General features: G+C 35.5%; 3 protein-coding genes and 2 non-coding genes across 6 annotated transcripts; 4 read left to right on the top strand and 1 right to left on the bottom strand.

Moving 5' to 3' along the window:
• Window positions 1–152: 152 nt before the first annotated feature.
• On the bottom strand, window positions 153–6,435 carry IYO (RPAP1-like, carboxy-terminal protein). Of its 2 annotated transcripts, none has more exons than XM_012981770.2 (10): window positions 6,037–6,435; window positions 4,943–5,837; window positions 4,615–4,742; window positions 4,345–4,508; window positions 3,653–3,758; window positions 3,303–3,566; window positions 3,042–3,230; window positions 803–2,953; window positions 508–720; window positions 153–380 (listed from the first exon to the last, which is right to left on the bottom strand). In XM_012981770.2, the coding sequence occupies exons 1-10, from the start codon at window positions 6,229–6,231 to the stop codon at window positions 228–230; spliced, it is 4,458 nt and encodes a 1,485-aa protein (XP_012837224.1). In that variant the 5' UTR covers window positions 6,232–6,435; the 3' UTR covers window positions 153–227. The 2 variants fall into 2 exon arrangements, with proteins under 2 accessions (XP_012837224.1, XP_088677884.1); XM_088821758.1 differs by having other exon boundaries at window positions 4,615–4,737; window positions 4,938–5,837; window positions 6,037–6,386.
• Window positions 6,436–7,233: 798 nt separating this feature from the next.
• LOC148772018 (U1 spliceosomal RNA) lies at window positions 7,234–7,394 on the top strand. Its single transcript, XR_016030154.1, has one exon. It is a non-coding gene; the product is annotated as a U1 spliceosomal RNA (small nuclear RNA).
• An 822-nt stretch (window positions 7,395–8,216) lies between these two features.
• LOC105957805 (F-box/RNI-like superfamily protein) lies at window positions 8,217–12,051 on the top strand. Its single transcript, XM_012981769.2, has 4 exons — window positions 8,217–9,035; window positions 9,135–9,343; window positions 9,583–9,676; window positions 10,371–12,051. The coding sequence occupies exons 1-4, from the start codon at window positions 8,841–8,843 to the stop codon at window positions 11,817–11,819; spliced, it is 1,947 nt and encodes a 648-aa protein (XP_012837223.2). The 5' UTR covers window positions 8,217–8,840; the 3' UTR covers window positions 11,820–12,051.
• Window positions 8,219–8,338, top strand: LOC148772019 (U5 spliceosomal RNA). Its single transcript, XR_016030134.1, has one exon. It is a non-coding gene; the product is annotated as a U5 spliceosomal RNA (small nuclear RNA).
• A 4,027-nt stretch (window positions 12,052–16,078) lies between the features above and the next one.
• STY46 (ACT-like protein tyrosine kinase family protein) lies at window positions 16,079–22,446 on the top strand. Its single transcript, XM_012981768.2, has 16 exons — window positions 16,079–16,837; window positions 17,248–17,362; window positions 18,000–18,064; window positions 18,192–18,311; window positions 18,703–18,757; window positions 19,089–19,199; window positions 19,761–19,811; window positions 20,162–20,343; window positions 20,425–20,532; window positions 20,748–20,821; window positions 20,928–21,103; window positions 21,226–21,321; window positions 21,631–21,711; window positions 21,805–21,858; window positions 21,964–22,098; window positions 22,198–22,446. The coding sequence occupies exons 1-16, from the start codon at window positions 16,644–16,646 to the stop codon at window positions 22,273–22,275; spliced, it is 1,695 nt and encodes a 564-aa protein (XP_012837222.2). The 5' UTR covers window positions 16,079–16,643; the 3' UTR covers window positions 22,276–22,446.
• Window positions 22,447–22,631: the final 185 nt, after the last annotated feature.

Raw genomic sequence — 22,631 nt, forward strand, 5'->3', positions numbered from 1 at the left:
GTTATGTATTTTACATTTGAACAAGAATGTAAACATTAGACGAACAAAGTATTAAGGTTTATGAGTCTAATTGATTTGGAATAAACATTACTGATTAACTAATTATTTGATTTGTACAACACAAATTTCATGCATATATTACAGTATTAATATTTAGTATTATAAGATAAAATATATTCAACTTAATTTAATAATTCCATTGTTTTGTAAGATAAAATATTCTCAACTTAGATAAGATGATTTAATTTGATACAAGACTCGAGTTTTTCCGCAGAAGCCAAATTCCCATCACAAATTTGTTTCAATAGTTGCAACCTCCTTTCAATCTCATAATCCCTGTCGGATTTATTGTAGTAGCATACCAGTTTCACCAACATCCCCTGTCAACAAAACACATATTTATTATTATTTCTCCTTCTCATTACATTTTTTTACACCAAGAAACACACACACACACACACACACACACACACACATTTTACACGTGCTTAATTTTTGGTACCATACCTCGTGTTGTTGTTGTTTGCGTGAGTAGTCTCGTAAGAGGGATTTCACGAGCTTATTACGAAGTGAGAGCATATCACCTACAACATCCCCGAAAATGAACCAGGAGAGATGGTGCAGAACCAACGAGAACGACATTGAATTTCGTTTCGCTGCTCTGTCGAGGGCCCCACCCACCCATGATTTCACATACGCTTCCAGAATCTTCTCATCATCCTGCACCAACACTCGTTATCTTATATAATCATCACAATTTTCATTTTTATATAATAAACAATTTTTTTTTATTTCGTATTACCTCAATAGGTTCGAGATAGCCTTCAGCTTTTGAAAAACACTTATCCAAAGTAGGGAGAAGCTCAAGAGCACGAGCATTAGATAAGCCATTCCACGCAGCAAGCCTTACAGAAGCCTCAACCGATCTGTGTAAATACATTGCTATTTGCCGCCCAAATAGCACGTCACCGTAAGATTCTGCAGCAAATTGCTCCACTAGGGTTTCAATAAAAGTAGGGTAATTCTTGTGGATCTCCGACTCAAATTGCAGTGATTTATGCAACTCTTTTTCATCGATTATTTTACCGTAAATATTCTGCAAAGTTTCGTACACATCTCTGCTCTTCTCATCTTCAAGAACACCCATTCCAGAAAGTAATACCACAGAAATTGCATGCAGTTTCCAAACAACTGTAACACATTCAACTGGAGAGAAGAACTCAGAGGTAAGCGAAGCAGGAATCGCTTCGATACCTAGAAGCAAAAATAGCCCAGCCTTGGAAACTTCTAGAAAGTTCTCAGGCATCTCCATGTAGGTTTCTCCAGTAGAATCGATCTTCACAAAATTAACTGTGGAGATTGCACTAAGAAACCAATGTGTAGGAAGAGGCAATCTCTGATAAGCCCACTCCAGTTTCAAAGAAGACAACGACTCTTGATTTGATTCATCCATATTCTCATCGATAGTCTCCAGAAAACGAGCGTCTTTCTTTTTAGATTTGTGGTTAATTTTTTCGCCCGTGGATTTTTGTTTCTTCTTTACAGTCAGCCACCTGTTTCTGAAGTGAGTGGCCAAAGCATTAGCAAATAAAAGATATTCATTTTCTTCGTAATCCCACTTAAAAGGACTGAATCCTTGTTTGACAGAAAGGAATTTTCCGATTCCAAGATTGAGATACTTCAAAACAGGAACTCGAAACATGAAGTTCAGTAACTTATCAATGACAGAACTATTCCCTGGCCCCACAGTTAAACAAGCTGTAAGGGCACAATTTAGCGTTTGCGCCGTAGGAGGAATTTCCGATATTTCAAGCAAGTCAACGAGCAATCTTGCTTCTTGCTGAGTCAGCAAAGTGTTTAAGGACCAATACCCTCCATCTGAGGCACCCCACCCTACACCTACCCCTGGAGCGGGACCACCCCTGCTGAAAATCTCAACGGGTTTTGTGCTTTGCCATTTGTTCATGATTTGTTTCATTAAATTCGTCAGCGAATATTGTACTTCTACTGCGCATGACTTAAGTATCCCGTTAGCAAGGATTTTATCTTCCTCTGGTGCACTCTCGAATTTAGATGGCTTCTGATGAATCTCGAGATTTGCATGCTGGATCAACTTGTCAACAGAATCAACTACTCGGACCAATCCTTGAATGCAACATGTAGAAGATATTGCCAATTCTCTTCCATTTTCAATCCTCAAACGACATAAATAATCAACTATCGAACCATTTTCAGAGAACCTAAAGTATCCATTTTTAATAATTTCGAGTCCAACCTTGGGAACAAATTCTGGCAGCCATGACAAACGACCATTGGGCAAACTCGTAAAATCCTCTGGGATCACAGCTTTAAGCACACTGGAAAGCATATTCAGAACAGAAGAAATAACCCATAACAAGGAATTTATTTCTGAATCTTGCAAACTGCGAATTTCACCGACGTTATTTTGGCAGTTGAAGAGTCTTGTTAGAGGTGCGATATTTTTTACTTGTACCCACTCGAGGGCTAAATCGAAAATGGAACCAAATTGACTCCAAGACCAAGTCTCTTTCTCTTCAGCAACATCCTTGGTTTTTTCTCGTACGTCCGAATAGAAGTTTGGAAGTCTACAGGCTAAAACTTCTAGAATAAGGTATACTTCCTTTGTGATGGCACAATATTCATTCATCACATCGTTTTCCATTAGCTTCTCAATAGTGGGGACACTCAACCACATGCATAACGAAGTGAACATGTTGGAAAAGTCGGAAATGCAATATCCGTAACGAATGAAGACCTTATAAAGACGTAATTGTTCGACCAACAAAGCTGATGAGAGTTTGCAAGCCTCTGCTCCGGATTTCACCCATTGGTCAAGAGAATTTGGATATCGGTACAAGTGCCAGGTCACCTTATGGAGAATTCCACTGTTTATAAACGATAAGCAATTCTTCTTCTCGTACTGTGCCAATACCTTCGAAAACACCAACGGAAAAATTAGATTAAATAGATCAAATGTAGAGAGTGATGCAAGAAATTAAAACATAGAAGGCGCTGCTTACTTTTAAGAGAGTAACGGATTTTATCTTGCAAATGTTTATCTCCATTTGTTCTTTCGAGGCAAATCTGCTAGCAACTGTCTGAACAATCTTTCCACTGTCAATAATTGCAGCAGCACATGTGGGGGAATGCCTTGCTATGGCAATCAATATAGATATTAAGCATTCTTCTAATGGTGCAGAAGGATCTGTCTGTTACCACAGGAATCGATAAGTTCATCATTTTTTTCTAATTTAGACAATTTGATGAATCAGAATATTTACCTCCAAGAGAAAGCAAATTCTAGGAAGAATCCCCATCCTAACAAGACCCGCAGCAAAATCCTGACCAGCAAGAACTACATCATCCTTGATAGTGTGTTCACCTTCGTCTTTGTCACCCTCCGATTCCTCCTCATGAAAATGAAGAATATTGGAAGGTTTCACATTATATTTCCAAAATCCACCGCGAATAAAACCGACATTAACATCTGGTTTAGTTCTGAATACAGGAGCTGTACAAGCACCCCCCACGTAAGTTGGTGTCTTCTGAGGAAATAATGAAGTCACGAGTTACTAAGATGAACTCGATAATCGAAGACTGATAAGAAGATTCTTTGGAAATGTAGATGTACCTCTAGCATATCAAATACGATTTCGTTCATGGTGCAGCTTAGCACACACTGAATGACTTTGACACAAGCAAGCACCACAGAGTTGTGGTTATCATCAAGGGACATTCTACAATGAGGACATACAAGAATTATTTGTAATAAATAAGAAAAAGGAAAAGGAAGAGGAAAAGGAGAACGGGAAAAAACACGGAAATCAGTGCATTTCATCATCTAGACATCATATTTTTTTTAAATCATCGTTATTAATATGTTCTAACTGGAATAAGAAAGTTATATATGCAAGATTTTTTTCCAAGAATTAGAATTATTATTTTTAATTAAAATCAAATCCAATTACAAAAGGGAAATTAGCGGAGGGTAATTCGAACCTTAGCAAACTCCTCCAAATTAACAAAATCTATCAACATCATATTCTAACGAAAATATTACCAAATCACCAGTAAACACCCTGAAGTGTGCTTAGATGTTATTAATACCAACAAGGATATTACATGACGAAAAAAAAGAAAATGATTTCAGTAACAGCAGCAAGTATGTTTTAGGTTACGATGACATTGTAACACGCAGATTTGATAGACATCGTCAGATCACAAATTAAATATTAACAACCTCATACTTCAATGATCATATGACTAGATAGACAAAAGCAAGTCAATATAATGAGAGAAAGCAAAGATGCGTTTATCATTTACCTCAATGATAAAGCAAGCTCGGGTTCCGGGCCAAGAGCAAAAGCCCAAACAGCCTCCCAGTCAACGGGCCCCTCCGAATCAACTTGATTCTGCGAGATGCTGCAAATTGCTTTATCAAGAACAGCTGCAATAAGATGTAAAGCAATAGTGCGTTGCCCAGGAATCTGAAACATGTGCCCAAAAGAATCCATCATTACTTTTTAAACACATCGATCGATGTTGTCAAATATGAATGAGTCACTAAAAGATTCATAAATAATTCTCACTAACCACACTTCTGGATAAGGCCACTGCTTCTTTTATGGTATAACCAGAAGCACCTGGATCACCTTCAGTTCGAAGAAAATCACGTTCGGAGACATTATCTGCACTGTATCCACTTTCTGATGATGGCTTACCTACAGAAAAACGACATTTCAGTTCTATATCATTATTTTTGGCACGAATATAGGGCTTGACGGAATATTACTATACAAGTTATTTTTTTCTTTTTCAGTATGCAAATCGATGTATGATTTATCAAAAATAATAACAATAATAATGCATTAGATCTTCAAATAATTGAAAGTGAGTTATGAGCTAATTTTTTTAACCTTACCATCATCTGATACACGAGCAAAATCACTGCGGATAATCTTTCCTTCCACGGAAAATCTCATATCTCTAACACTCTCAACTCTTTTACTCCAAGCATCCCACATGCTACAGTTTTCTTCACTTATATTTGAAGAAGCTTTATCATCTTTATCTTGCAGTGTGTCTGTAGTAACTATTTTTAAAGGCTTGTCAGACATAGTGTTCTCAATTAATTTTGACCGATTTTTCTCACTCTGCAAACTGTCCGCTTCGCTGCCTGTAACATCTGACAAAGAAAACTTCTGCCTCTTGACTTTGGTTTGTCCCCGTTTTTTAAGTAGATTTATCAGCTCCGGGTTCAGCTTGTTCATGATTTCAGCTTGTGCTTCCGCAATTTCATCAGCAGACATTTTCGACAACTGAGCTCGATTCTCGGCATCGATCTGACTTTCAATACCGACTTCTTCCCCACCTACAAATTTTTGTGCAGCAAAACCAGAAGCCACCTTGGACTTTTGCATGCTTTTCATCTTTAAATCCACTTGTCCATCTTTACTCGAACCATCCCGCCACGTAGGCAGCTTCTCCACAACATTACTTCCCTCCGACTTAGGACTGTGATTCTGTGGCCATTGCCTTTTTTCGATAACATTTTCATCTGGAACAGCGACTCTCCTACTTAAATTATCGGAATTAATCTCTTTCGTTTCACGGACAGGTTCCTTTTTAGTACCATTATTCTTCACTATCTCCTTCCACCGGCTAAAATCTACGCCTTTCCTTTCTTTTCTTTGTACAGGATTAGCAATGTTAGCAGCCACTTCCATCCCATCAAAATCCTCCTCTTCTCGGTTATCATTACCCGCATAATCATTATCATTAACAACATTAGAGCCTCCAATTTTAGGAGCCCAATGCTGTAACAACAATTCATCAACTATCTTCAGTACAATGATCATGAAATAATAATAAAACCAATAAAAATAACAATATCTAACACTTGAAAGTTAAGTTGTTATAGCTAATTCCACAATCCATTCAGAGGTAAAATAAAAACCAGGAGGATTTTTTTCCGGACACAATAGATATAAGAAAAAGAGAGAGAAGTATACATACTGGGCCGTGTGAGCGGTGGCGTGCCACCGGAAAAGGCAGAACGGAGGGCCGAGGGGGGGCGATAGGCCTACCTCCTTGCGGGTTATCTGAGAAGCCCTTCTCGACTATCCCGCCGACCAGCCGCGAAGCATCGTCTCCACCAAATTGGAGGGTGGGTTTTGAGTTTTTGCTTCCTCCACCATTCTCTTTCTTCATATTAATTCGTTTTATTTCGCAGAACAGTAAATGAATGAAATACACAAACGCACCTTGTGTGTTGTGCGTTTGTGAGGAGAGAGGAAAAGTGTGAAGGAACAATGGCAAACAGTTTGACTAGAGAACACTAGTAACCTGCGAGTGCATTGCAAGGCAAGAAGAAAGAAAGAGGAGAGAGAAAGTAAGAGAGAGAGAGAGAGAGACGTATCGTGGATTTAGCCCATCGTCTTTATTATTTTCTAAATGGGCTTGGGCCTTTTTTATTTATTTGTCTTTTCTTTTCTTCTCATACGGGCTTCCGCCATTTAATATATTCTGAAGCTTTTTCTTCTTCTATTTTTATTTCAATTATGTGGATTAATCTTTTTTTTTTTTTGTTGGTGGATTAATCTAATGGAGAGCTAAGCTAAACTTTGGATAATTCTTGTGAAATTCACATTTTTGCTTGGAATTTTGCATTTTATTTAATTGTGAATTTATAAGAAGTGGTGTTGTCAGGTAATGAAACTATGAAAGTAAATAAATATTATGAGAGCATTTATACTTTTAATTAATTAATCGGTATTTTTGTGGTTAATTATCCTTTTCAGTGTCACAATTCCAGAAGGATGAGAACAAGGATTAACATTTTTTTTGTTTCCTCAATTTAAACATGGAGTAAACTCTAAAAACTATAACAAAAAGTAGTAATTAAGAAGTTTATGAGTTCCGTCTCGACAAAAAATCCCAAGTAATTATCTTGTTGATTGTCGATCGGAACCGAAAAAAAAAAAGTTCGGTTACACGAATCATGTCAAGATTGTAAACTATTGCAAATACATTATATATTGTGAAGAAGAAATAAGACATTAAACTGTTATGAATTGATTTATTAAGCATAGAAAGAAATTGGGTAAGAAATGGAAAAAAACTGTATGGTAGGCTATTTATCCCACATCGAAATATTAGGGGTAGATGGTGGGGTAAGCACTTATATAAAAAGAAGAATTGTGAACTGAATACTCACTTACCTGGACGGGGTCAATGGGTGATCAACGAGGCCTATGGCCTACGCTAGTGACTTCCATTGCACTTTGGAAGGGTACAAGTGTAAGATCGACCCAAGTGGTCGAGTCTACGTCATAATTTGTGATAGTGGGGGCCTGCGTTCGCGCGGCCCCTGCCCATTTCCAGTTTTAAATTTTCTGGCCCAATTCAAGGCCCAGTTAATATTGTGAGTTATGACAAATAGTACAAAAAAGATATGACTTACATAATTATTTTTAATATTTTTAAATTAAAAAAATCATTTGAACTTTATTTTGGTTTTATAAAAAAATAAGTTATAAAACAATAAAAATGAGAAACATATTTAATATTTCATTTGATTTACAGAGGTTGGATGCTTGCAACTTTAGTTTACTTTTGAAGCCAAATGTTTGTCAACACTGACTATTTGTTTGACCTAGTGAATTTCTATACAATGTTCGGAAGCAAAAACGGAGACAGACAAGCAAGAAACTGAACTAGGAAGAAGAAATGATGGTAATAAGAAAAACGAAACTTACTGCATCAACTCGTCATTTACTTGAATTGATTACGAAAGAAAAAAACGAAACTTACTGCATCAACTTGTCATTTACTTGAATTGATTACGAAAGAAACCGAAAATAAAGATTGGAATTCTATGCAACATATAATTGAATTGTACAAGAGTTTTTTAAGTACAGCCCGTGATTGAGAAGAGTCGAAAATCGTATTTCTTTTCTTGTGGAGGCTCTCGTCAATTCTGCAAGCATTTTATTCATACAAGATTTCTAAATAATCACATGATGAGGGCTATCATGTTTTGCAGGTAAATAAGCAATAGACAAACACTATAAAATGTATACTAAGTGCTGATGAGGAGAAATGGCCCTGTCAAGTGTCCCACATCGTGAGAATACCTAACTAAGAGTTTAGAGCAGATAAATAAATAGAAGGGCCGATTCCAGCATCAAACTCAAGCAGCTGCGCGGTAAACACATAGCGAACTATTCTTTCGCCTTTTACTAAAGAATACCGTGTGTTTGCCGCACTACAAGCAGCATACGCCACTTTTTGGAGGGTTTTTTCCATTTTTGGAAATTACCCCAACAATTATAGTTTAAATTATTTTCATTTTTCTGTTCTATATTTAAAATAGTGTAATTCTTTACACTACAAAAATTTAACATTAATTGTTGCTTTCCAATTTTTGTTTAAAATCGTTAAATAACTAATATTAATAATTCTATTTGATTATATTGAATTCTAATTAATAGATCTAGTATTTATTCAGTAGACATTTAAAAGTTAATAAATTTTAAACTCTTAATTCATTTTCCTAATGTGATTGTTTAGTAGGAGGATGATTATTCACTATTAATTTAGATAGGAATATTTTGAAAATTGGACCGTATGGATTTCAAGTTGTGTCAAAGCTAGAGTCGCGTTTACGAATCAACGACTTATGTACAAAAAAATCCCAAAGCATAGAGGAGAACAAGAGGGGGGGACACTTCACCTTACATTTCGTGCCACGATTATCTAATTAGTAATTACAACCATCGTCTTCCTCGGTTTGCCCTCCAAAGTTTACAGAGAGAGAAATGGCAAGCCCTATCGCCCCGCCCCGAGATCCGGACCCGGATAATCCAGGCATACACCACCTTCCCTCAGCTCTAATCGCCACCATCATGATAAAGCTCGACGTCGCCTCCATCCTATCCCTTGCCTCCACGTGTACGACCTTCCGCTCCTGCGCTCTTCACATCCTCTCTTTCCTCCCCAACTTCCATCTTCCTGTAAGTTATTAGATGAATTTGGTTTTTTTTTTTTTTTTTTTTTTATAATTAATTTCAACATATCTTTTGCTAATTTTTATTTTGCTGGATTTTGTTTAGGATGTTGCGCCGTCGATGAATTTATTGAGGCCTTTGCTGCCTCCGAACAACCCTTACTTGAGGAGTCTGAAGGTGGATTGCACGCGCCTCGACGATTCTTCCCTGGATTTTCTCATTCGCCCCTCTTTACAAGAGCTGTGCCTTCGAAATTGCACAGATTTTAGCGGCAAACTTCTGTCTCATCTTGGACAGAGTTGCAAAGATCTCAGGTCTTTCTTTTCTCCACCATTTTTTTTTCTCTGACAAATATTCACTTTCTATATGTGTTTACTACTTGATTTGTGATGTTTGTGCTACTTGGCTGCTTCTTGGTATGCATGTTTGGGGGAGTTTTCATCTTAATTGGTGTTTGATGTTTACTGAATGTGAAGTGTGTTTGTTTTATTTTATCATTTTTTCTCGTTTGTTTGTTATAAGCAATGGTGTGTTTAAAATAATTCCCTTTCAGGTTTGTGTACTTGAGTTCAGTTGCAGAGAAAAGAGGGAGATCAGTTGATGTATTACATCTAGAGGAATTGCTCACTGGTTGTACTCAGTTGGAAGTAAGGGTTTATCTAGTTATCGACTAGTATTACTTTAGATTTACTGTGGCGTAATTCTGTTACATTCATTGTGTGTGTGTGTGTGTGTGTGTGTGGAATGAGGAATTGGACAGGATATTTATTAAAGAACGAGGTATCTTATGTTTATCGTTTCCCATTTATTTGGAGTGCTGTCTGTAGCGATATTGGGTCAATAAATATGTCGTGTTATATGGTTCTCGTATTAACTACACGTAGCACACATTTCCATATATGCTCTATCTATCTATGTCTCAGTAACAAACACCTTTTTTTTTGTTGGCATATCAAATGTACACCACTTCAATTCATTGTTATTCCTATGTAGATTTTTGGTGTGATTTAGGTTCTTGTGTTAGTTATTTTCTCTTTTTGAACTGTCGACGTAGTAATGAAATGAGAAGAGATCGAGCCAGGATTTGGCTAAGTTTCTGAGATTTATTCCTAGATATAGCTGCCAGATACGATAATAACTTGACCGGTTATACCCTTCTCGATTTTGAATTATCCTTCCGTATTTGCAGCGTGGTTCATTAGAGACATTAATGATATTAATTATGCTTGTTTACAACAAAATGTATGATGAGTTATATGCATAATCCTTCTTACTGTTTATTTAAAAGTAAATTATTCGTCGATAACGTACATTTGCTGATCCTGATGTATTGTTCTGTAGACACTGATCCTGATGTTCGATGTCTCCGTATTTCTGCGCCATAAATTCGCTCGCGTCTGGTCTCTAGCCTCACCAAGTCTCATTTCTCTTGAAATTGGGTATATTTCGTCGCTTATGTTGACTGAACTTCTTAGCCCCGCTGTGGGCCCCCATCAATCATCAAATCACCCCCAACCATCCATATTGCCTAATTTACAGAAGTTATGCCTTTCCGTTGACTACATAACCGACACCATGATAAGCACAATATCAAAATATCTTACCTCCTTGACCCACCTAGATCTTCGAGATTCACCTATAATGGAACCAAGGATGGCATTTGACCTAACCAACAACGGCCTTCAACAAGTCAACGCACATGGCAAACTGAAACACCTCTGTCTTGTAAGAAGCCAGGAGATTGCTCCCACGTACTTCAAGCGAGTCAACGATCTTGGAATCCTTCTCATGGCTGATAAATGTTCGAATATGGAAAGTATTTGTCTCGGTGGCTTTTGCCAGGTCACAGATACAGGTTACAAAACAATTCTTCATTCTTGCTCCAAGTTATATAAGTTCAAGGTTTTTCATGGTACCCACCTAACCAACCTAGTCTTTCACGACATTAATGCGACATCCCTTTCACTAACACATGTTAGTCTACGGTGGTGTAATCTCTTAACGAACTTGGCTGTTGCACACTTGGCATCAAATGGGAATCTTTCCACTCTCGACTTGAGGGATTGTAGAAACCTCGGAGACTATTCTCTCCGAGCAATCAACTCACTTCCTAAGTTAAAGTCTCTTCTTTTGGACGGTTGTGATATAACTGACTCGGGATTGTCGCACTTAAGCAAAGGCTCGATGAAAACCCTCGTTTCGTTGTCTGTCAAAGGATGTAAGAAGCTTACAGACAGGTGCATTTCGTCCCTTTTTGACGGCAATTCTAATCAAGAATTAAGACAATTAAACCTCTCGAATCTTCCTAACCTCTCCGATGGTGCTATATTTTTACTCGCAAAGAGTCGAATTCCATTATCCGAGCTTCGTTTGAGGCAATGCCCTCTAATCGGAGATACTTCTGTCATGGCGTTAGCTTCAATGCAGATCGATGAGAATGTGTGGTGTGGTAGTAGCTTGAAGGTTTTGGATATTTACAATTGTGGGGGAATCACTCAATTGGCTTTTCGATGGTTAAAGAAGCCATATTTTCCGAGAATGAGGTGGTTGGGGATAACGGGATCTTTGAACAGAGACGTGGTCGATGCTTTGACTAGAAGTAGACCGTATATGCATGTTGCTACACGTGGGGAGGAACTAGGAATGGACCAATGGGATAATTCGGAGGATATTTATTCGCAGGATTATGAGGAAGTGGATGAATTTGAGGAGTGGCTCTTCGAAGGAGAGGATGTGAGTGATGATGACATGGTTGATGTTCTTGATGACGTGGCGGATCTGTTCGAATGATTGTCGTAAGTTTGCTGAAGTCTTTTGTTGTTTATGTAATGTAATATCAAATGATGTTTCGTGTGTTTGTGCACATTTGTTTTGTGTTATGTTGTTAATTTAATCTTTTGAATGTTAACTATTTACTAGGATACTATGTTGTTGCATCATGAATGTACATATTAGTTATTGTGGTATGTAATGTTAATTTGTATTTGGCATTTCACTTCAGTAAATTTGTATCTCTGCAGCAGTACTGTGTTTTCAGCCTCTTCATGAAATATACATAATTTGTTTATGTTATATGTGAAAAAATATATGAAGAATTGTAGGCCCAATGGGCCTTCGAAATCCACTTGATCATAAATTAGTTAAATAGGCCCAATGGGCTTTTAAAATTGCAAATAGTATAATTTAAAAATTTAAACAGTGTTCTTGAAAATGATAATTGAAAACAATATTATAGAAAAATAAAAAATAAAAAGTTGATGATCTCCTTTTGGAAATATAACTAGTGTAGAAAACATGTTCTTTAAAATATATTGGTTTTGATTTGATTATCATAAATAATTGCTACCTTGATTAGTGCAAAGCATGTGTTAACTTGTATATTAATACTAGATCTACAAAACCAATCATCATTCAGAACCTAGATTGTACGTAGACTGAATATTGGATTAAGTTCAGGGTTTATTAGGATCAATATATAATTAGTAGCATGAACTGAAAAATTATTAAAAAAAATTATGGCTCGTCGTTTTCTCTAACTCAATGTTGTCGATTGCTCTTAAACAATGTCTAGGTTCGATGAATTTGGCATTACAAATAATAAAGAGATTATTGGTGAAATCGAAAACACCGACGCTCATTATTTTCTCTTTCATGAATTACACGAAGAATGTGAAAAAAACGCCTTGGATATTTCGTTTTCACTATTAATTATTTTGACTCAATGAATGTCAAAAAATGGCCAATAAATTTACAGATGATGAATTTTCTTCCACGAGGAAAATGAGAAAAAAATGAAAAACATTTATCCGGACATGTTGGACTGAGATGGATTAAGTTCTTACATGAAGAGTTTTGATGATAATGACCATTTCATTTTGTCCCCTCCATATCACCACTACTACTACTGTAATTAATTGTTTTATTTATTTATTTATTACAATTATGTTTGTAGGGGGGGTCCTACTATATATATGTTTCAAAAGTCGGTAAGTATTGTCTTCTATGATTATTTTTTTCATTCCATAATATTTGACTACTGGAAAAACATCTCCCCTACTACTTCTTCTGCTTCACATTATTCTTTGTTGCCCATACTTTGAATATTTTTCTCCTTGGTTGTGTGATGTCATACATGATGACATCAATAAAAAGAACAATTTGAATTTTCCTTTTCTTTTTTTAAATAAATTATCTCATCTTTAATTCAAGATGAGATAATAAACTTGTTCATGCATGATTTATTTATCATAACGAAACTACCAAGAAAGGGCTTCTTGAAAAATAAATTACTAATTGACCCCAATTATTTAATTATATATTTATTTATTGAGAAGATAAGATTTAGTAGATGAATGAATGAATGGCATATTCGAGTGAGTTATTCTGAGTTAAGGCGTTATCAAGTCGCCACTTCCCATGCCAGCGGTGCTTCCCATGTTCAGTGTTCATCTTCATCCCCCAAACATACTATAATATTTTATTTATTTTTATTTCTTTGTCAACACATTATTACACATATTTTAATTACTACCTTAATTTGAATTGGCTCTTGGCGAACCCAAGAGGACAGTTTTGCCATGTCAGCTTTTCCCAATCCTTCCACGTGGGCTGCTGCTAATCCGACTTAGCTTACCTTCTGTTCTGGATCAGCTCAAATATATTAATATTAATATTAATACTTTCCAAGGTAGCAGGACTTTTCGTTTTGCTACCAAGTCTAAACGACCCGTTTTTATTAATTATTTCATTTACTATATGTTTTTTTTTTTTTTATAAAAATGGACTATTGATATATATATACACACACGTGGGAATTTTTGTAATAATGTCGGTTTTCCCCTCCAAGGTCGTCGTGGCAAAATAATTATTTTATGTTATGATTATGATTATCAACTTCAAGATTACCATTCAAAATTCGATTATTTGCAAGATTTTGATGATTTATTAATTATTATTATTATTATATTCAAATTATTAAGATTGGTCAACTTTAATTTTGCAAAGAAATGTTGTCGTATACATTCAAGTTCTTAACGGATTATTATCAATTACTACATGCTTAAGAAAATCAATTTGGGTTGTTTTGTACATATTAAGAAAATCAATAAATGTTCATAGATTATAGTAATAAAATTACTAAAATATCTTTAACATTAATTGATTCTCAATTAATTAATTATGAGTAATTAAGGGTAAAATTGAAAATAATGCAATTAATGTTTCATTGAAAATCTAAAATAAAAAATAATTTGGGATAAAAAAAACTCTCTAAAAAGACATATAATATGGGAGAGGGGAAGTAATTAATTAACGAATACTTACTAACTAAGAAGCATGCGTTTACCAACCCTCATTAGGAGAGTTGGTACCTAGCCTTTATCAATAGGGTAATGGTCTAGGGTTCGAGTCCCCCTCCCCTACTTCCCCTTGTAATGGACTTGAATTTACTCAAAAAAAAAAAAAAAAAAAACTAAGAAGCATGCGTTTAATGTTTAAAGGCATGAATCTCATTTGACTATTTGTTATTTAGGATCTGAAGCGTTATACACCAATCAAAGGCCAAAATAAAAAAAAAAATTAATCAAAATCCTTATACCAACGTGGTAAGTGGTAACAGTTAAACACATGATTAGCACGTGTCATTAACTTTTCAATAAACGTACTTAAGTTTGTTTGACCCATTGATTTAGCCTCTAATTACCCACCATCACCAAAAGGCATGTCAACCTCATTAGACCAAATCCCCTCCTTCTCTTGCACTTCAAGAAATACAACGGACAATTATTATTATTATTATTATGACAAAAAATAAACAAATGAACATTGCCTCTTAATCATTTAATTTTAATTAACATCATAAATATTTATTCTCCATTTTCATATTGCTGATAATTTTATTTTATTTTTATTTTTGGTGTAATAATAAAGAGAAAGACAAAAATGAAAATATCTGTATAGGCAGCACCAATTGATGTTGCTTTCATCTTTTCTTTCCAACCCAACAAAGTTGGAAATGTCATCTTCTTATCTCTATTATTCACTCTCCACCTTAGATGTTCCATCGCTATATAATTAAATAAATAATAAAAAAAAAATCATCACTATTTATGTTTATTTCATTAAAAATATAAAATAATAAATAAATTAATTAATATATTCTATTGGACCTTGATCTAATAGGCCCAGTTAAAATTACTTACTGTCAAAAAAAGTCCAATCCAATTAAAAAAAAAGAGGCCCACATAGAAGGAACGTAGTGCGATCACTGTCAGATTTCCAAGTAAAGTAAAAAACTTACCTAAAATAAATAAAAAAGAAAAATCAAAAAAGTGAAAAAACTTGAATCACATGAAGGTAAAGTAGAAATAAAGAAAGAGGTGCCACGGTGGACTACTCTCCACGTGGGTGCGAGTGTTGTCAACGTGCACGCCACAGCTATACAAGCGGGAAGAAGGGGAAACCAGTAAACGGTGTCGTTCGTCCTCATTTTCACCCTATTTGCCACTGTCGACACTCTGACAATATTAACTTTTATTTATTTATTTGTTAAACAATTAAACAATTGCCGCACCACCTCAATTATTCCATTAAACTATGTCTTATCACTCTATTAATTTAATAATTCACATTAAAAAAAAATCTAAAAGCCTATTTTATCTTAAATTCGATGATAAAGTGATTCAAAAGAAAATATTACAAGTAATTAATTTAATTAACTGAATATGAACCGTGTGTTAATATATGATCAGAAGTCTATTATTATAGAATTATGTTTAAATTATGAAAATTAGTTAAATTGGTACCTCCATGAAACAAGAATACATAAATCGAATTTATCATGATATTTTTCTAAGTATTCTAATTTTATGTATTTAATTTAAAAAATGTTAATAATATATTTAAAAACATTAATAATATTGTATGTTAAAGAATTCAATTTCAAGATTTGATGCATTGGGATTGGTCTGTTTTGTACTTTGTATCTTCTTTGCAACTTGTAGTAGGCCAAAATAGTAATAATTCAAAATAAAAAACATTTTTTTTATAATAATTGAAAAATTCAAATTAAAAACTGCTATATAAGCACCCTAAACCTAGAGAATTAAGACCCCATTAGCCAATTCATCAAAAAAAAAAAAAGACCCCATTAGCCAATACAAATATAACTCAAAAAAGCAAATCGAGAAACTGCATATAGTCCACAAATTATATATAATCACTCATTCAGATTCTCGGCAGAGAGAGAGAGACAGCTTTTACAAGGAGAGAGAGAGAGAGAGAGAGAGAGAGAGAGAGAGAGAGAGAGAGAGAGAGAGAGATATCTATGAACAAATGGATCAAATTCAAAACCCAAACCCAAGCTAATTGAAATTCCTTTGAATATTTATTTCCTTTTCCATTATCCTATTCGCGAGCTGTAACAGTAGAACGTATATAAAATTCGGTTCGAGGCGTCTATAATCCGCATCTACGACGTATAAAAATCCGATATCGCGGCGAAAATTCACTCCACGTGAACCGCAGAATCCACTAGATCCAGTTTGTAGAGGAAATCAAGCAGGCTATTGGTCGTGATTTTTTGGAAGAGAATTGTCGTGAATTCGGGGTTCTCAAATGGTGATGGAAGATAACGAGAGTTGTGGAAGTAGGGTGGTGGAATCTTCGTCGGCGAAGAGCCGGCAGCAGCAGAAGAAGGTGGAGGTCTTCAATGAGGTTCTGCGCCGCCTCAAGGAATCTGACCATCCGGAGGCGCAGGAGCCGGGTTTCGATGATCAGCTTTGGGCTCATTTCAATCGCCTCCCAGCCAGGTTTCCTTTACCCATCCTAAATACTTTAATCTTCACTTTTACGCTCCGAACGTGCTATATTTTATATTATTATTGGTTGATTTTCTCCGTTTCGAGTACCGATTTTTGTTGTTGCTGCAGATTTAGGCGTCTTTCGTGGATTTTATCATTCACGGATTTAGATGTCCGGTGATTTTGGTTTCTGTATTTTCTGAAAACAAATAAAATCATTGTTACAATGTCAATTGTCGTGCTTCCAATTCCATCTGAGTATAATGGAGTAAATCATAAAACAACGACTTAGGTTTCGTGATGTGCTGCATGTCAGGATTTTTTCTTATTTCGCTACATATGTGGCTTTGTACTGCGATCTGATTTTTAATTACTTTGTGATTGATTTTTTTTTCTCCCTTTGTGTTTCCGCATTGAAGGTATGCGATGGATGTGAATGTCGAGAGGGCAGAAGATGTTCTTACACACAGGCGATTACTGCATCTGGCGCGTGATCCTGCTAATAGGCCAGCTTTTGAAGTCCGGCTTGTGCAGGTAGGATATTCTGACATTTACTCAGCCTATTATGAACCCGAAATGAGGTTTTATGCAAGTTTATTTATGTTTGGTCTTTATGCGCTATGAGAATTCATTCTTTATGGTAATATTGTGATTTTAAGTGAAGTGGCAGCTACTAGTTATGAGATCTTAAATTGCAACAGTTATTTCAAAAGGATTTTGACACGAGTCATAGAAGCTGAGGCTGGTGGCGTTGTCATGTGACTTATTGCACATTGTGAGGTTTTAAAGGATGGCATGAGCCAATCAGTGTTACTCGGCATAATCTTACATACTTCTGGGGTTCCAGCTTGCTTTTCTTTCAGCTAAAGTTCACTATAATTCGACATACTTTTCCCATCAGTAACCTGAAGTCCAATATTCATTTTTCGTAGAAAAACAATATTTTGTGAATATGCATACATGAACCTTGCATGAACCGAAGTTTTGACTTAGCATACATCAGGACAGGCATATTCTCATAATGTTTGATTTAAATGTTCTCCCGGTGGACTTTATCTGCAGTGAACCAACGACCCTTTTCCCTGGTTGTGTACCACTCATCAGTCATCATATGATATTTCTTTCTTGATTGATGCCATCTGTATGTTGAGTATATTTTTATCCTGTGCAGGTTGGTCCTGTATTAGATGGGAGCTCAGGAGATACGGTGCATTCACGTTTACCGACTAGGGGAAGGTATTTGCCCACTTCTAAAAAACTAAACGTGTGTTTTATTGTTACCCGTGTATCTAAGTTTCAGCTATCTGTAGTTTTTTCTAGCCTTTACTGGATTATTTGATGTTTACAGCATTTTTTAATTCAGCATCCATCCTCCACCTGCCTTTGGTTCTTCTCCTAATCTTGAAGCTCTTGCACTCGAAGCAAGCAAATTTGATATACAAGATGGGGACAGCGCTGCGGATGCTGATGCCAAGTTTCCAAGGTACCTTTAATTGAGATTTTACAATCTTGGTCTTATAATTATGAGTGGTGCTCCTATTGGAACTTTAAATGATAAATCTTTAAACGGTCTGGGCACTTAGTATTTCACCAGAATAACCTCCCAGATCGATTATTTTCCACTCATTTCAGTTTGTGGCAGCAGTATATGTGATCTAATCACAGTATGATCCAACCTCAGTCTTTTGATATATACTTGCCACCTTATATGTTTACATGAGAATTGAGATGGAATTATACTGTTTTGAGATTTTTTTTGGCATTCTTAGCCTGTCAATAAGTTTCATCAGGCAAATTTTAATGTTTCATGAAAGAAACCAATGATAATTGAAGTGTCATTGTGGAGCTTACTTTTCACATAATCGTAAATGCAGGCCTATGCACGAGATTACATTTTCAACAGATGACAAGCCAAAGCTCCTCAGTCAGGTAATTGACGTGCTTATTTTGATGCACCATTATATATTTATATATACTGGAATCGGCTGCTTGAAATTAAACTCATACTTTTCTGGATTAGTTAGCAGGCATAAATAATATAATGCTAAATCTTAGGTTTATAAGATGAGAAGCTCCTTTAATACGTTCTGTTTGCAATCCTTTAAATCTCATCGTTTTGAGACTTGTTCATGCATGAGCTGAAAATTTGCAGCTGCTGAGTTTGCTTCTTAATGTGTTCTTCATAAGCAAATTCTATTTTGTTATGCATGTTAAGAAAAGGATATTCTAGGACCTAACTCTTCAATGATGAAACTTGCAGTTGACTTCTCTACTATCAGAAGTTGGGCTGAATATCCAGGAAGCACATGCCTTTTCCACTGTGGATGGCTACTCTCTAGATGTCTTTGTTGTTGATGGCTGGCAATTTGAGGTATCTTCATCTGCATTTACTGTTTTCAGATATCGATATAGATTATTTCACTCTCTCTGGCTAATCGGACCTTGTTCTGGTGAAATGTGTTTCATTTCAGAATGGGCTGTTTTTATCTCTTTCGACTCATTATACTTTTGTTATTTCAACAAGTATTATAATTGGTGATGTTTGGTCCATTTGTGCTAAATGTTCTGTTTATCCTTTTTTTTTTGGGGTGGTTGGTGAAGTTTTTTGACTTAGTAATTAATGTTTTTTAGCACTTCTGCTGATAAAGAATTAACGAGCAGGAAATGTTTTTGGCTTGCTAAATGTGTTGGCTCTGGTTCACTTCTCTTTCAAAATAATTTGCTTCCTTTTTTTCTGAATCCTATTCTTGAATGTGTATGTAGACCCACTGGGTCATTGTCATTTCAACAAATATGATTGAAGGCCTGAAGCTTACTTTTAGTGCCATCAGTCTTGGATTATTTACATTCTAGAGATTAAATAGCTATTTTATTAGTTTAGTACTCATGGATTAAGAGAGATTTTGCTGACATGTTAGTTTTATTTTTTCAGGAGGTTGAGCAACTCCGGACTGCTGTGGAAAAAGAAGTTTTGAAAATTGAGGTACTGCCTTATTATGTGATTGAAACTACCTTGGAAATATGAGGTTTCCTGCACATGCTTTATGTTGTCAGGCCTGGATGAAGCCACTGTCACTATTGCTTGATGATTACACATGTTGGCTCTGTCTGCTAGTGTTGGTTTTAATTTTGTTGAAGTGCTTTGTTGTTAAGTACACAGGCTCGTATTTCATATGCACCCTTATACTGTATATAAAGCCGATGCTACTAGATGAAGCATAAACTTCCGAAATCTCTGTCATTTTCTTTTCGATCATGAATATCAAATGCACATATCTTTTCGATATTATTGTCAAATCAATGATTACAAAGGATACATTTTCGTTGTTGCAGAGAACTCGTTGGCCTAATCCACATGCGTTGCCTACTCTCCATGAAAATGAGCAAATAAAGATTAAATCTGAATCTAATCAGAATCACCTAACAATACCCAATGATGGAACTGATGTGTGGGAAATTGATCCTCAACTCTTGAAATTTGAATCCAAAATAGCGTCAGGATCTTATGGTGATTTGTAAGCACTCTGGCTGTTACTCTTGAAATTTATGCTTGTAGTTGATTGTTCTATTTACTCATTAAATTTTATAATTTTCAGATACAAAGCTACTTACCGCAGTCAGGAAGTAGCAATCAAAATTCTCAAGACAGAGCGCTTGAATACCGAACTGCAGAAGGAGTTCGCCCAAGAAGTATATATAATGAGGTTCGTCAGGATATATCTATGGTTGTAACTATCACAACATGTAGAGGGATTATATACATCGTGTAGGTTTTATCTGTGTTATTTTTTCAAGTGGTCAACCATTAATGTTTGTTGGCGTCAATCTCTGAAATCTTTGGACATTGAGATGATTATAGGAAAATTATAAATTAGATTACATTCTCATCGTTTTCTTGGTTGATACATGATACTTGCAGAAAAGTTCGACACAAAAATGTTGTCCAGTTCATCGGGGCATGCACCAAACCTCCAAATTTGTGTATAGTGACAGGTACGTATGGTATTTGAGACCTTTAAATGTGGAAACATAAACTTGTTTTCCTTTCATTGTTTCAGCAAATTTTGGGTTTCAAAATTTCCTGTTTGTTTAATTGCAGAATACATGTCGGGAGGAAGTGTTTATGACTATTTACACAAGCAAAAGGGTACTTTTAAGCTTCCAAATTTACTCAAAGTAGCGATCGATATATCAAAGGGCATGAACTATTTGCATCAGAACAACATAATTCACAGGGATTTGAAGGCTGCAAATCTTTTGATGGATGAAAATGAAGTAAGCAACATTAAAGCAGCCCATTTAATTAGTCACATTATAGACATTTAGGATTTCCATCTTCAAAAATCAACTATTTTATCTTTGCTATGTTTAGAATATCTGAAAGTTCTATATTTCAGGTTGTTAAGGTAGCTGATTTTGGGGTCGCCAGAGTGAAAACACAAACAGGTGTAATGACAGCTGAAACTGGGACATATAGGTGGATGGCCCCTGAGGTATACTCTATCGTACCAAATTACGAGTTACAGGGCTTCTGCTCTTTTTTTAAGATCTTTCAGTTAAAGGCCGTTTGATTTCACTGTGATGCTTTCTTGCGATAAATCTGATGCTTACTAGCACAATTTAGTTTTTGCTTCACTTCAGAAATATTTTGATCAAAATGCCCTCTAAAGTTGAATATACTTAATGGAATATTGTCTTATTGGCTAATTACATTACATTATCTCTTAAATGCTGTTATTCTATCGATTCTACTTGTAAATCAACCGTAACTGCATTGACTGACAAGTATTTGTTCTTTGAAGGTTATTGAACATAAACCCTATGATCATAAGGCAGACGTCTTTAGTTTTGGGGTGGTTTTATGGGAACTGCTGACAGGAAAGGTATAATAGCTTTTATTTACTCAAAAATATCGAAAAAGTCAGCATTGTTCTCGATCCCTTTTAGTTAATGGTTTTCATTTTTGGTTTTGTCAGATTCCATACGAGTACTTGACACCTTTACAAGCAGCAGTTGGAGTTGTCCAAAAGGTAAATGATCGTCGAATATGTTGTTTAGTTGGTTCTCTCATTCCCATATTTTGTTTTTCTGCCGTAATATGCTAATTGCAACATTACGTTCACTTAACATTTCAGGGTCTTCGGCCAACTATTCCGAAGCTAACTCATCAAAAGCTTACTGAGCTGCTTGAGAGATGCTGGCAGCAAGATCCAGCTCTGAGACCCGACTTTTGCGAAGTAACGGAATTACTTAAGCAAATTTCTAAGGAGGTAATTTTTTTCATTCCAGTTCAATGATTAAAAAAAATAAACTTATAATTGTCTAAATCGACCATATTTTCTAAACAATACGTGACGCATGTGCGACAGGTTGGAGACGATGGAGATGATAAACGGAAGGATAAATCTGGAGGATTTTTTTCTTCACTGAGAAGGGGGCATCACTGAAAGAAAGAAAAATGTTGATTAGAATTATTATACTCACCTCCAATTTTTGGGCACTTGCACCCTTAATCTTAATTCAAATTTGTACTGTACAGTATCTATCCCTTTCATTAACGTCGTACTACATATTTTTCATCCTTCAAATTAAGGTTTTATTTTTCTAACTAAATAAAATAGCTTGCTAATATTTTCTATGGGTACAAGAATTAGGACCTCGCACAAGCATGAATGAATCTCTGCTAGTTATAACTTATAAGTTGTCTTAAATCTTAATTGCTATGCTGTGTACGAATGTAATTATTATATTATATATTGAACGTGCAAGGAAATCAATTCTGCAAATTTGATTATCTCAAAGT

Source organism: Erythranthe guttata, chromosome 2, assembly GCF_056151865.1.
Source record: "Erythranthe guttata isolate IM_541 chromosome 2, IM_541, whole genome shotgun sequence".
Lineage (NCBI taxonomy): Eukaryota > Viridiplantae > Streptophyta > Magnoliopsida > Lamiales > Phrymaceae > Erythranthe > Erythranthe guttata.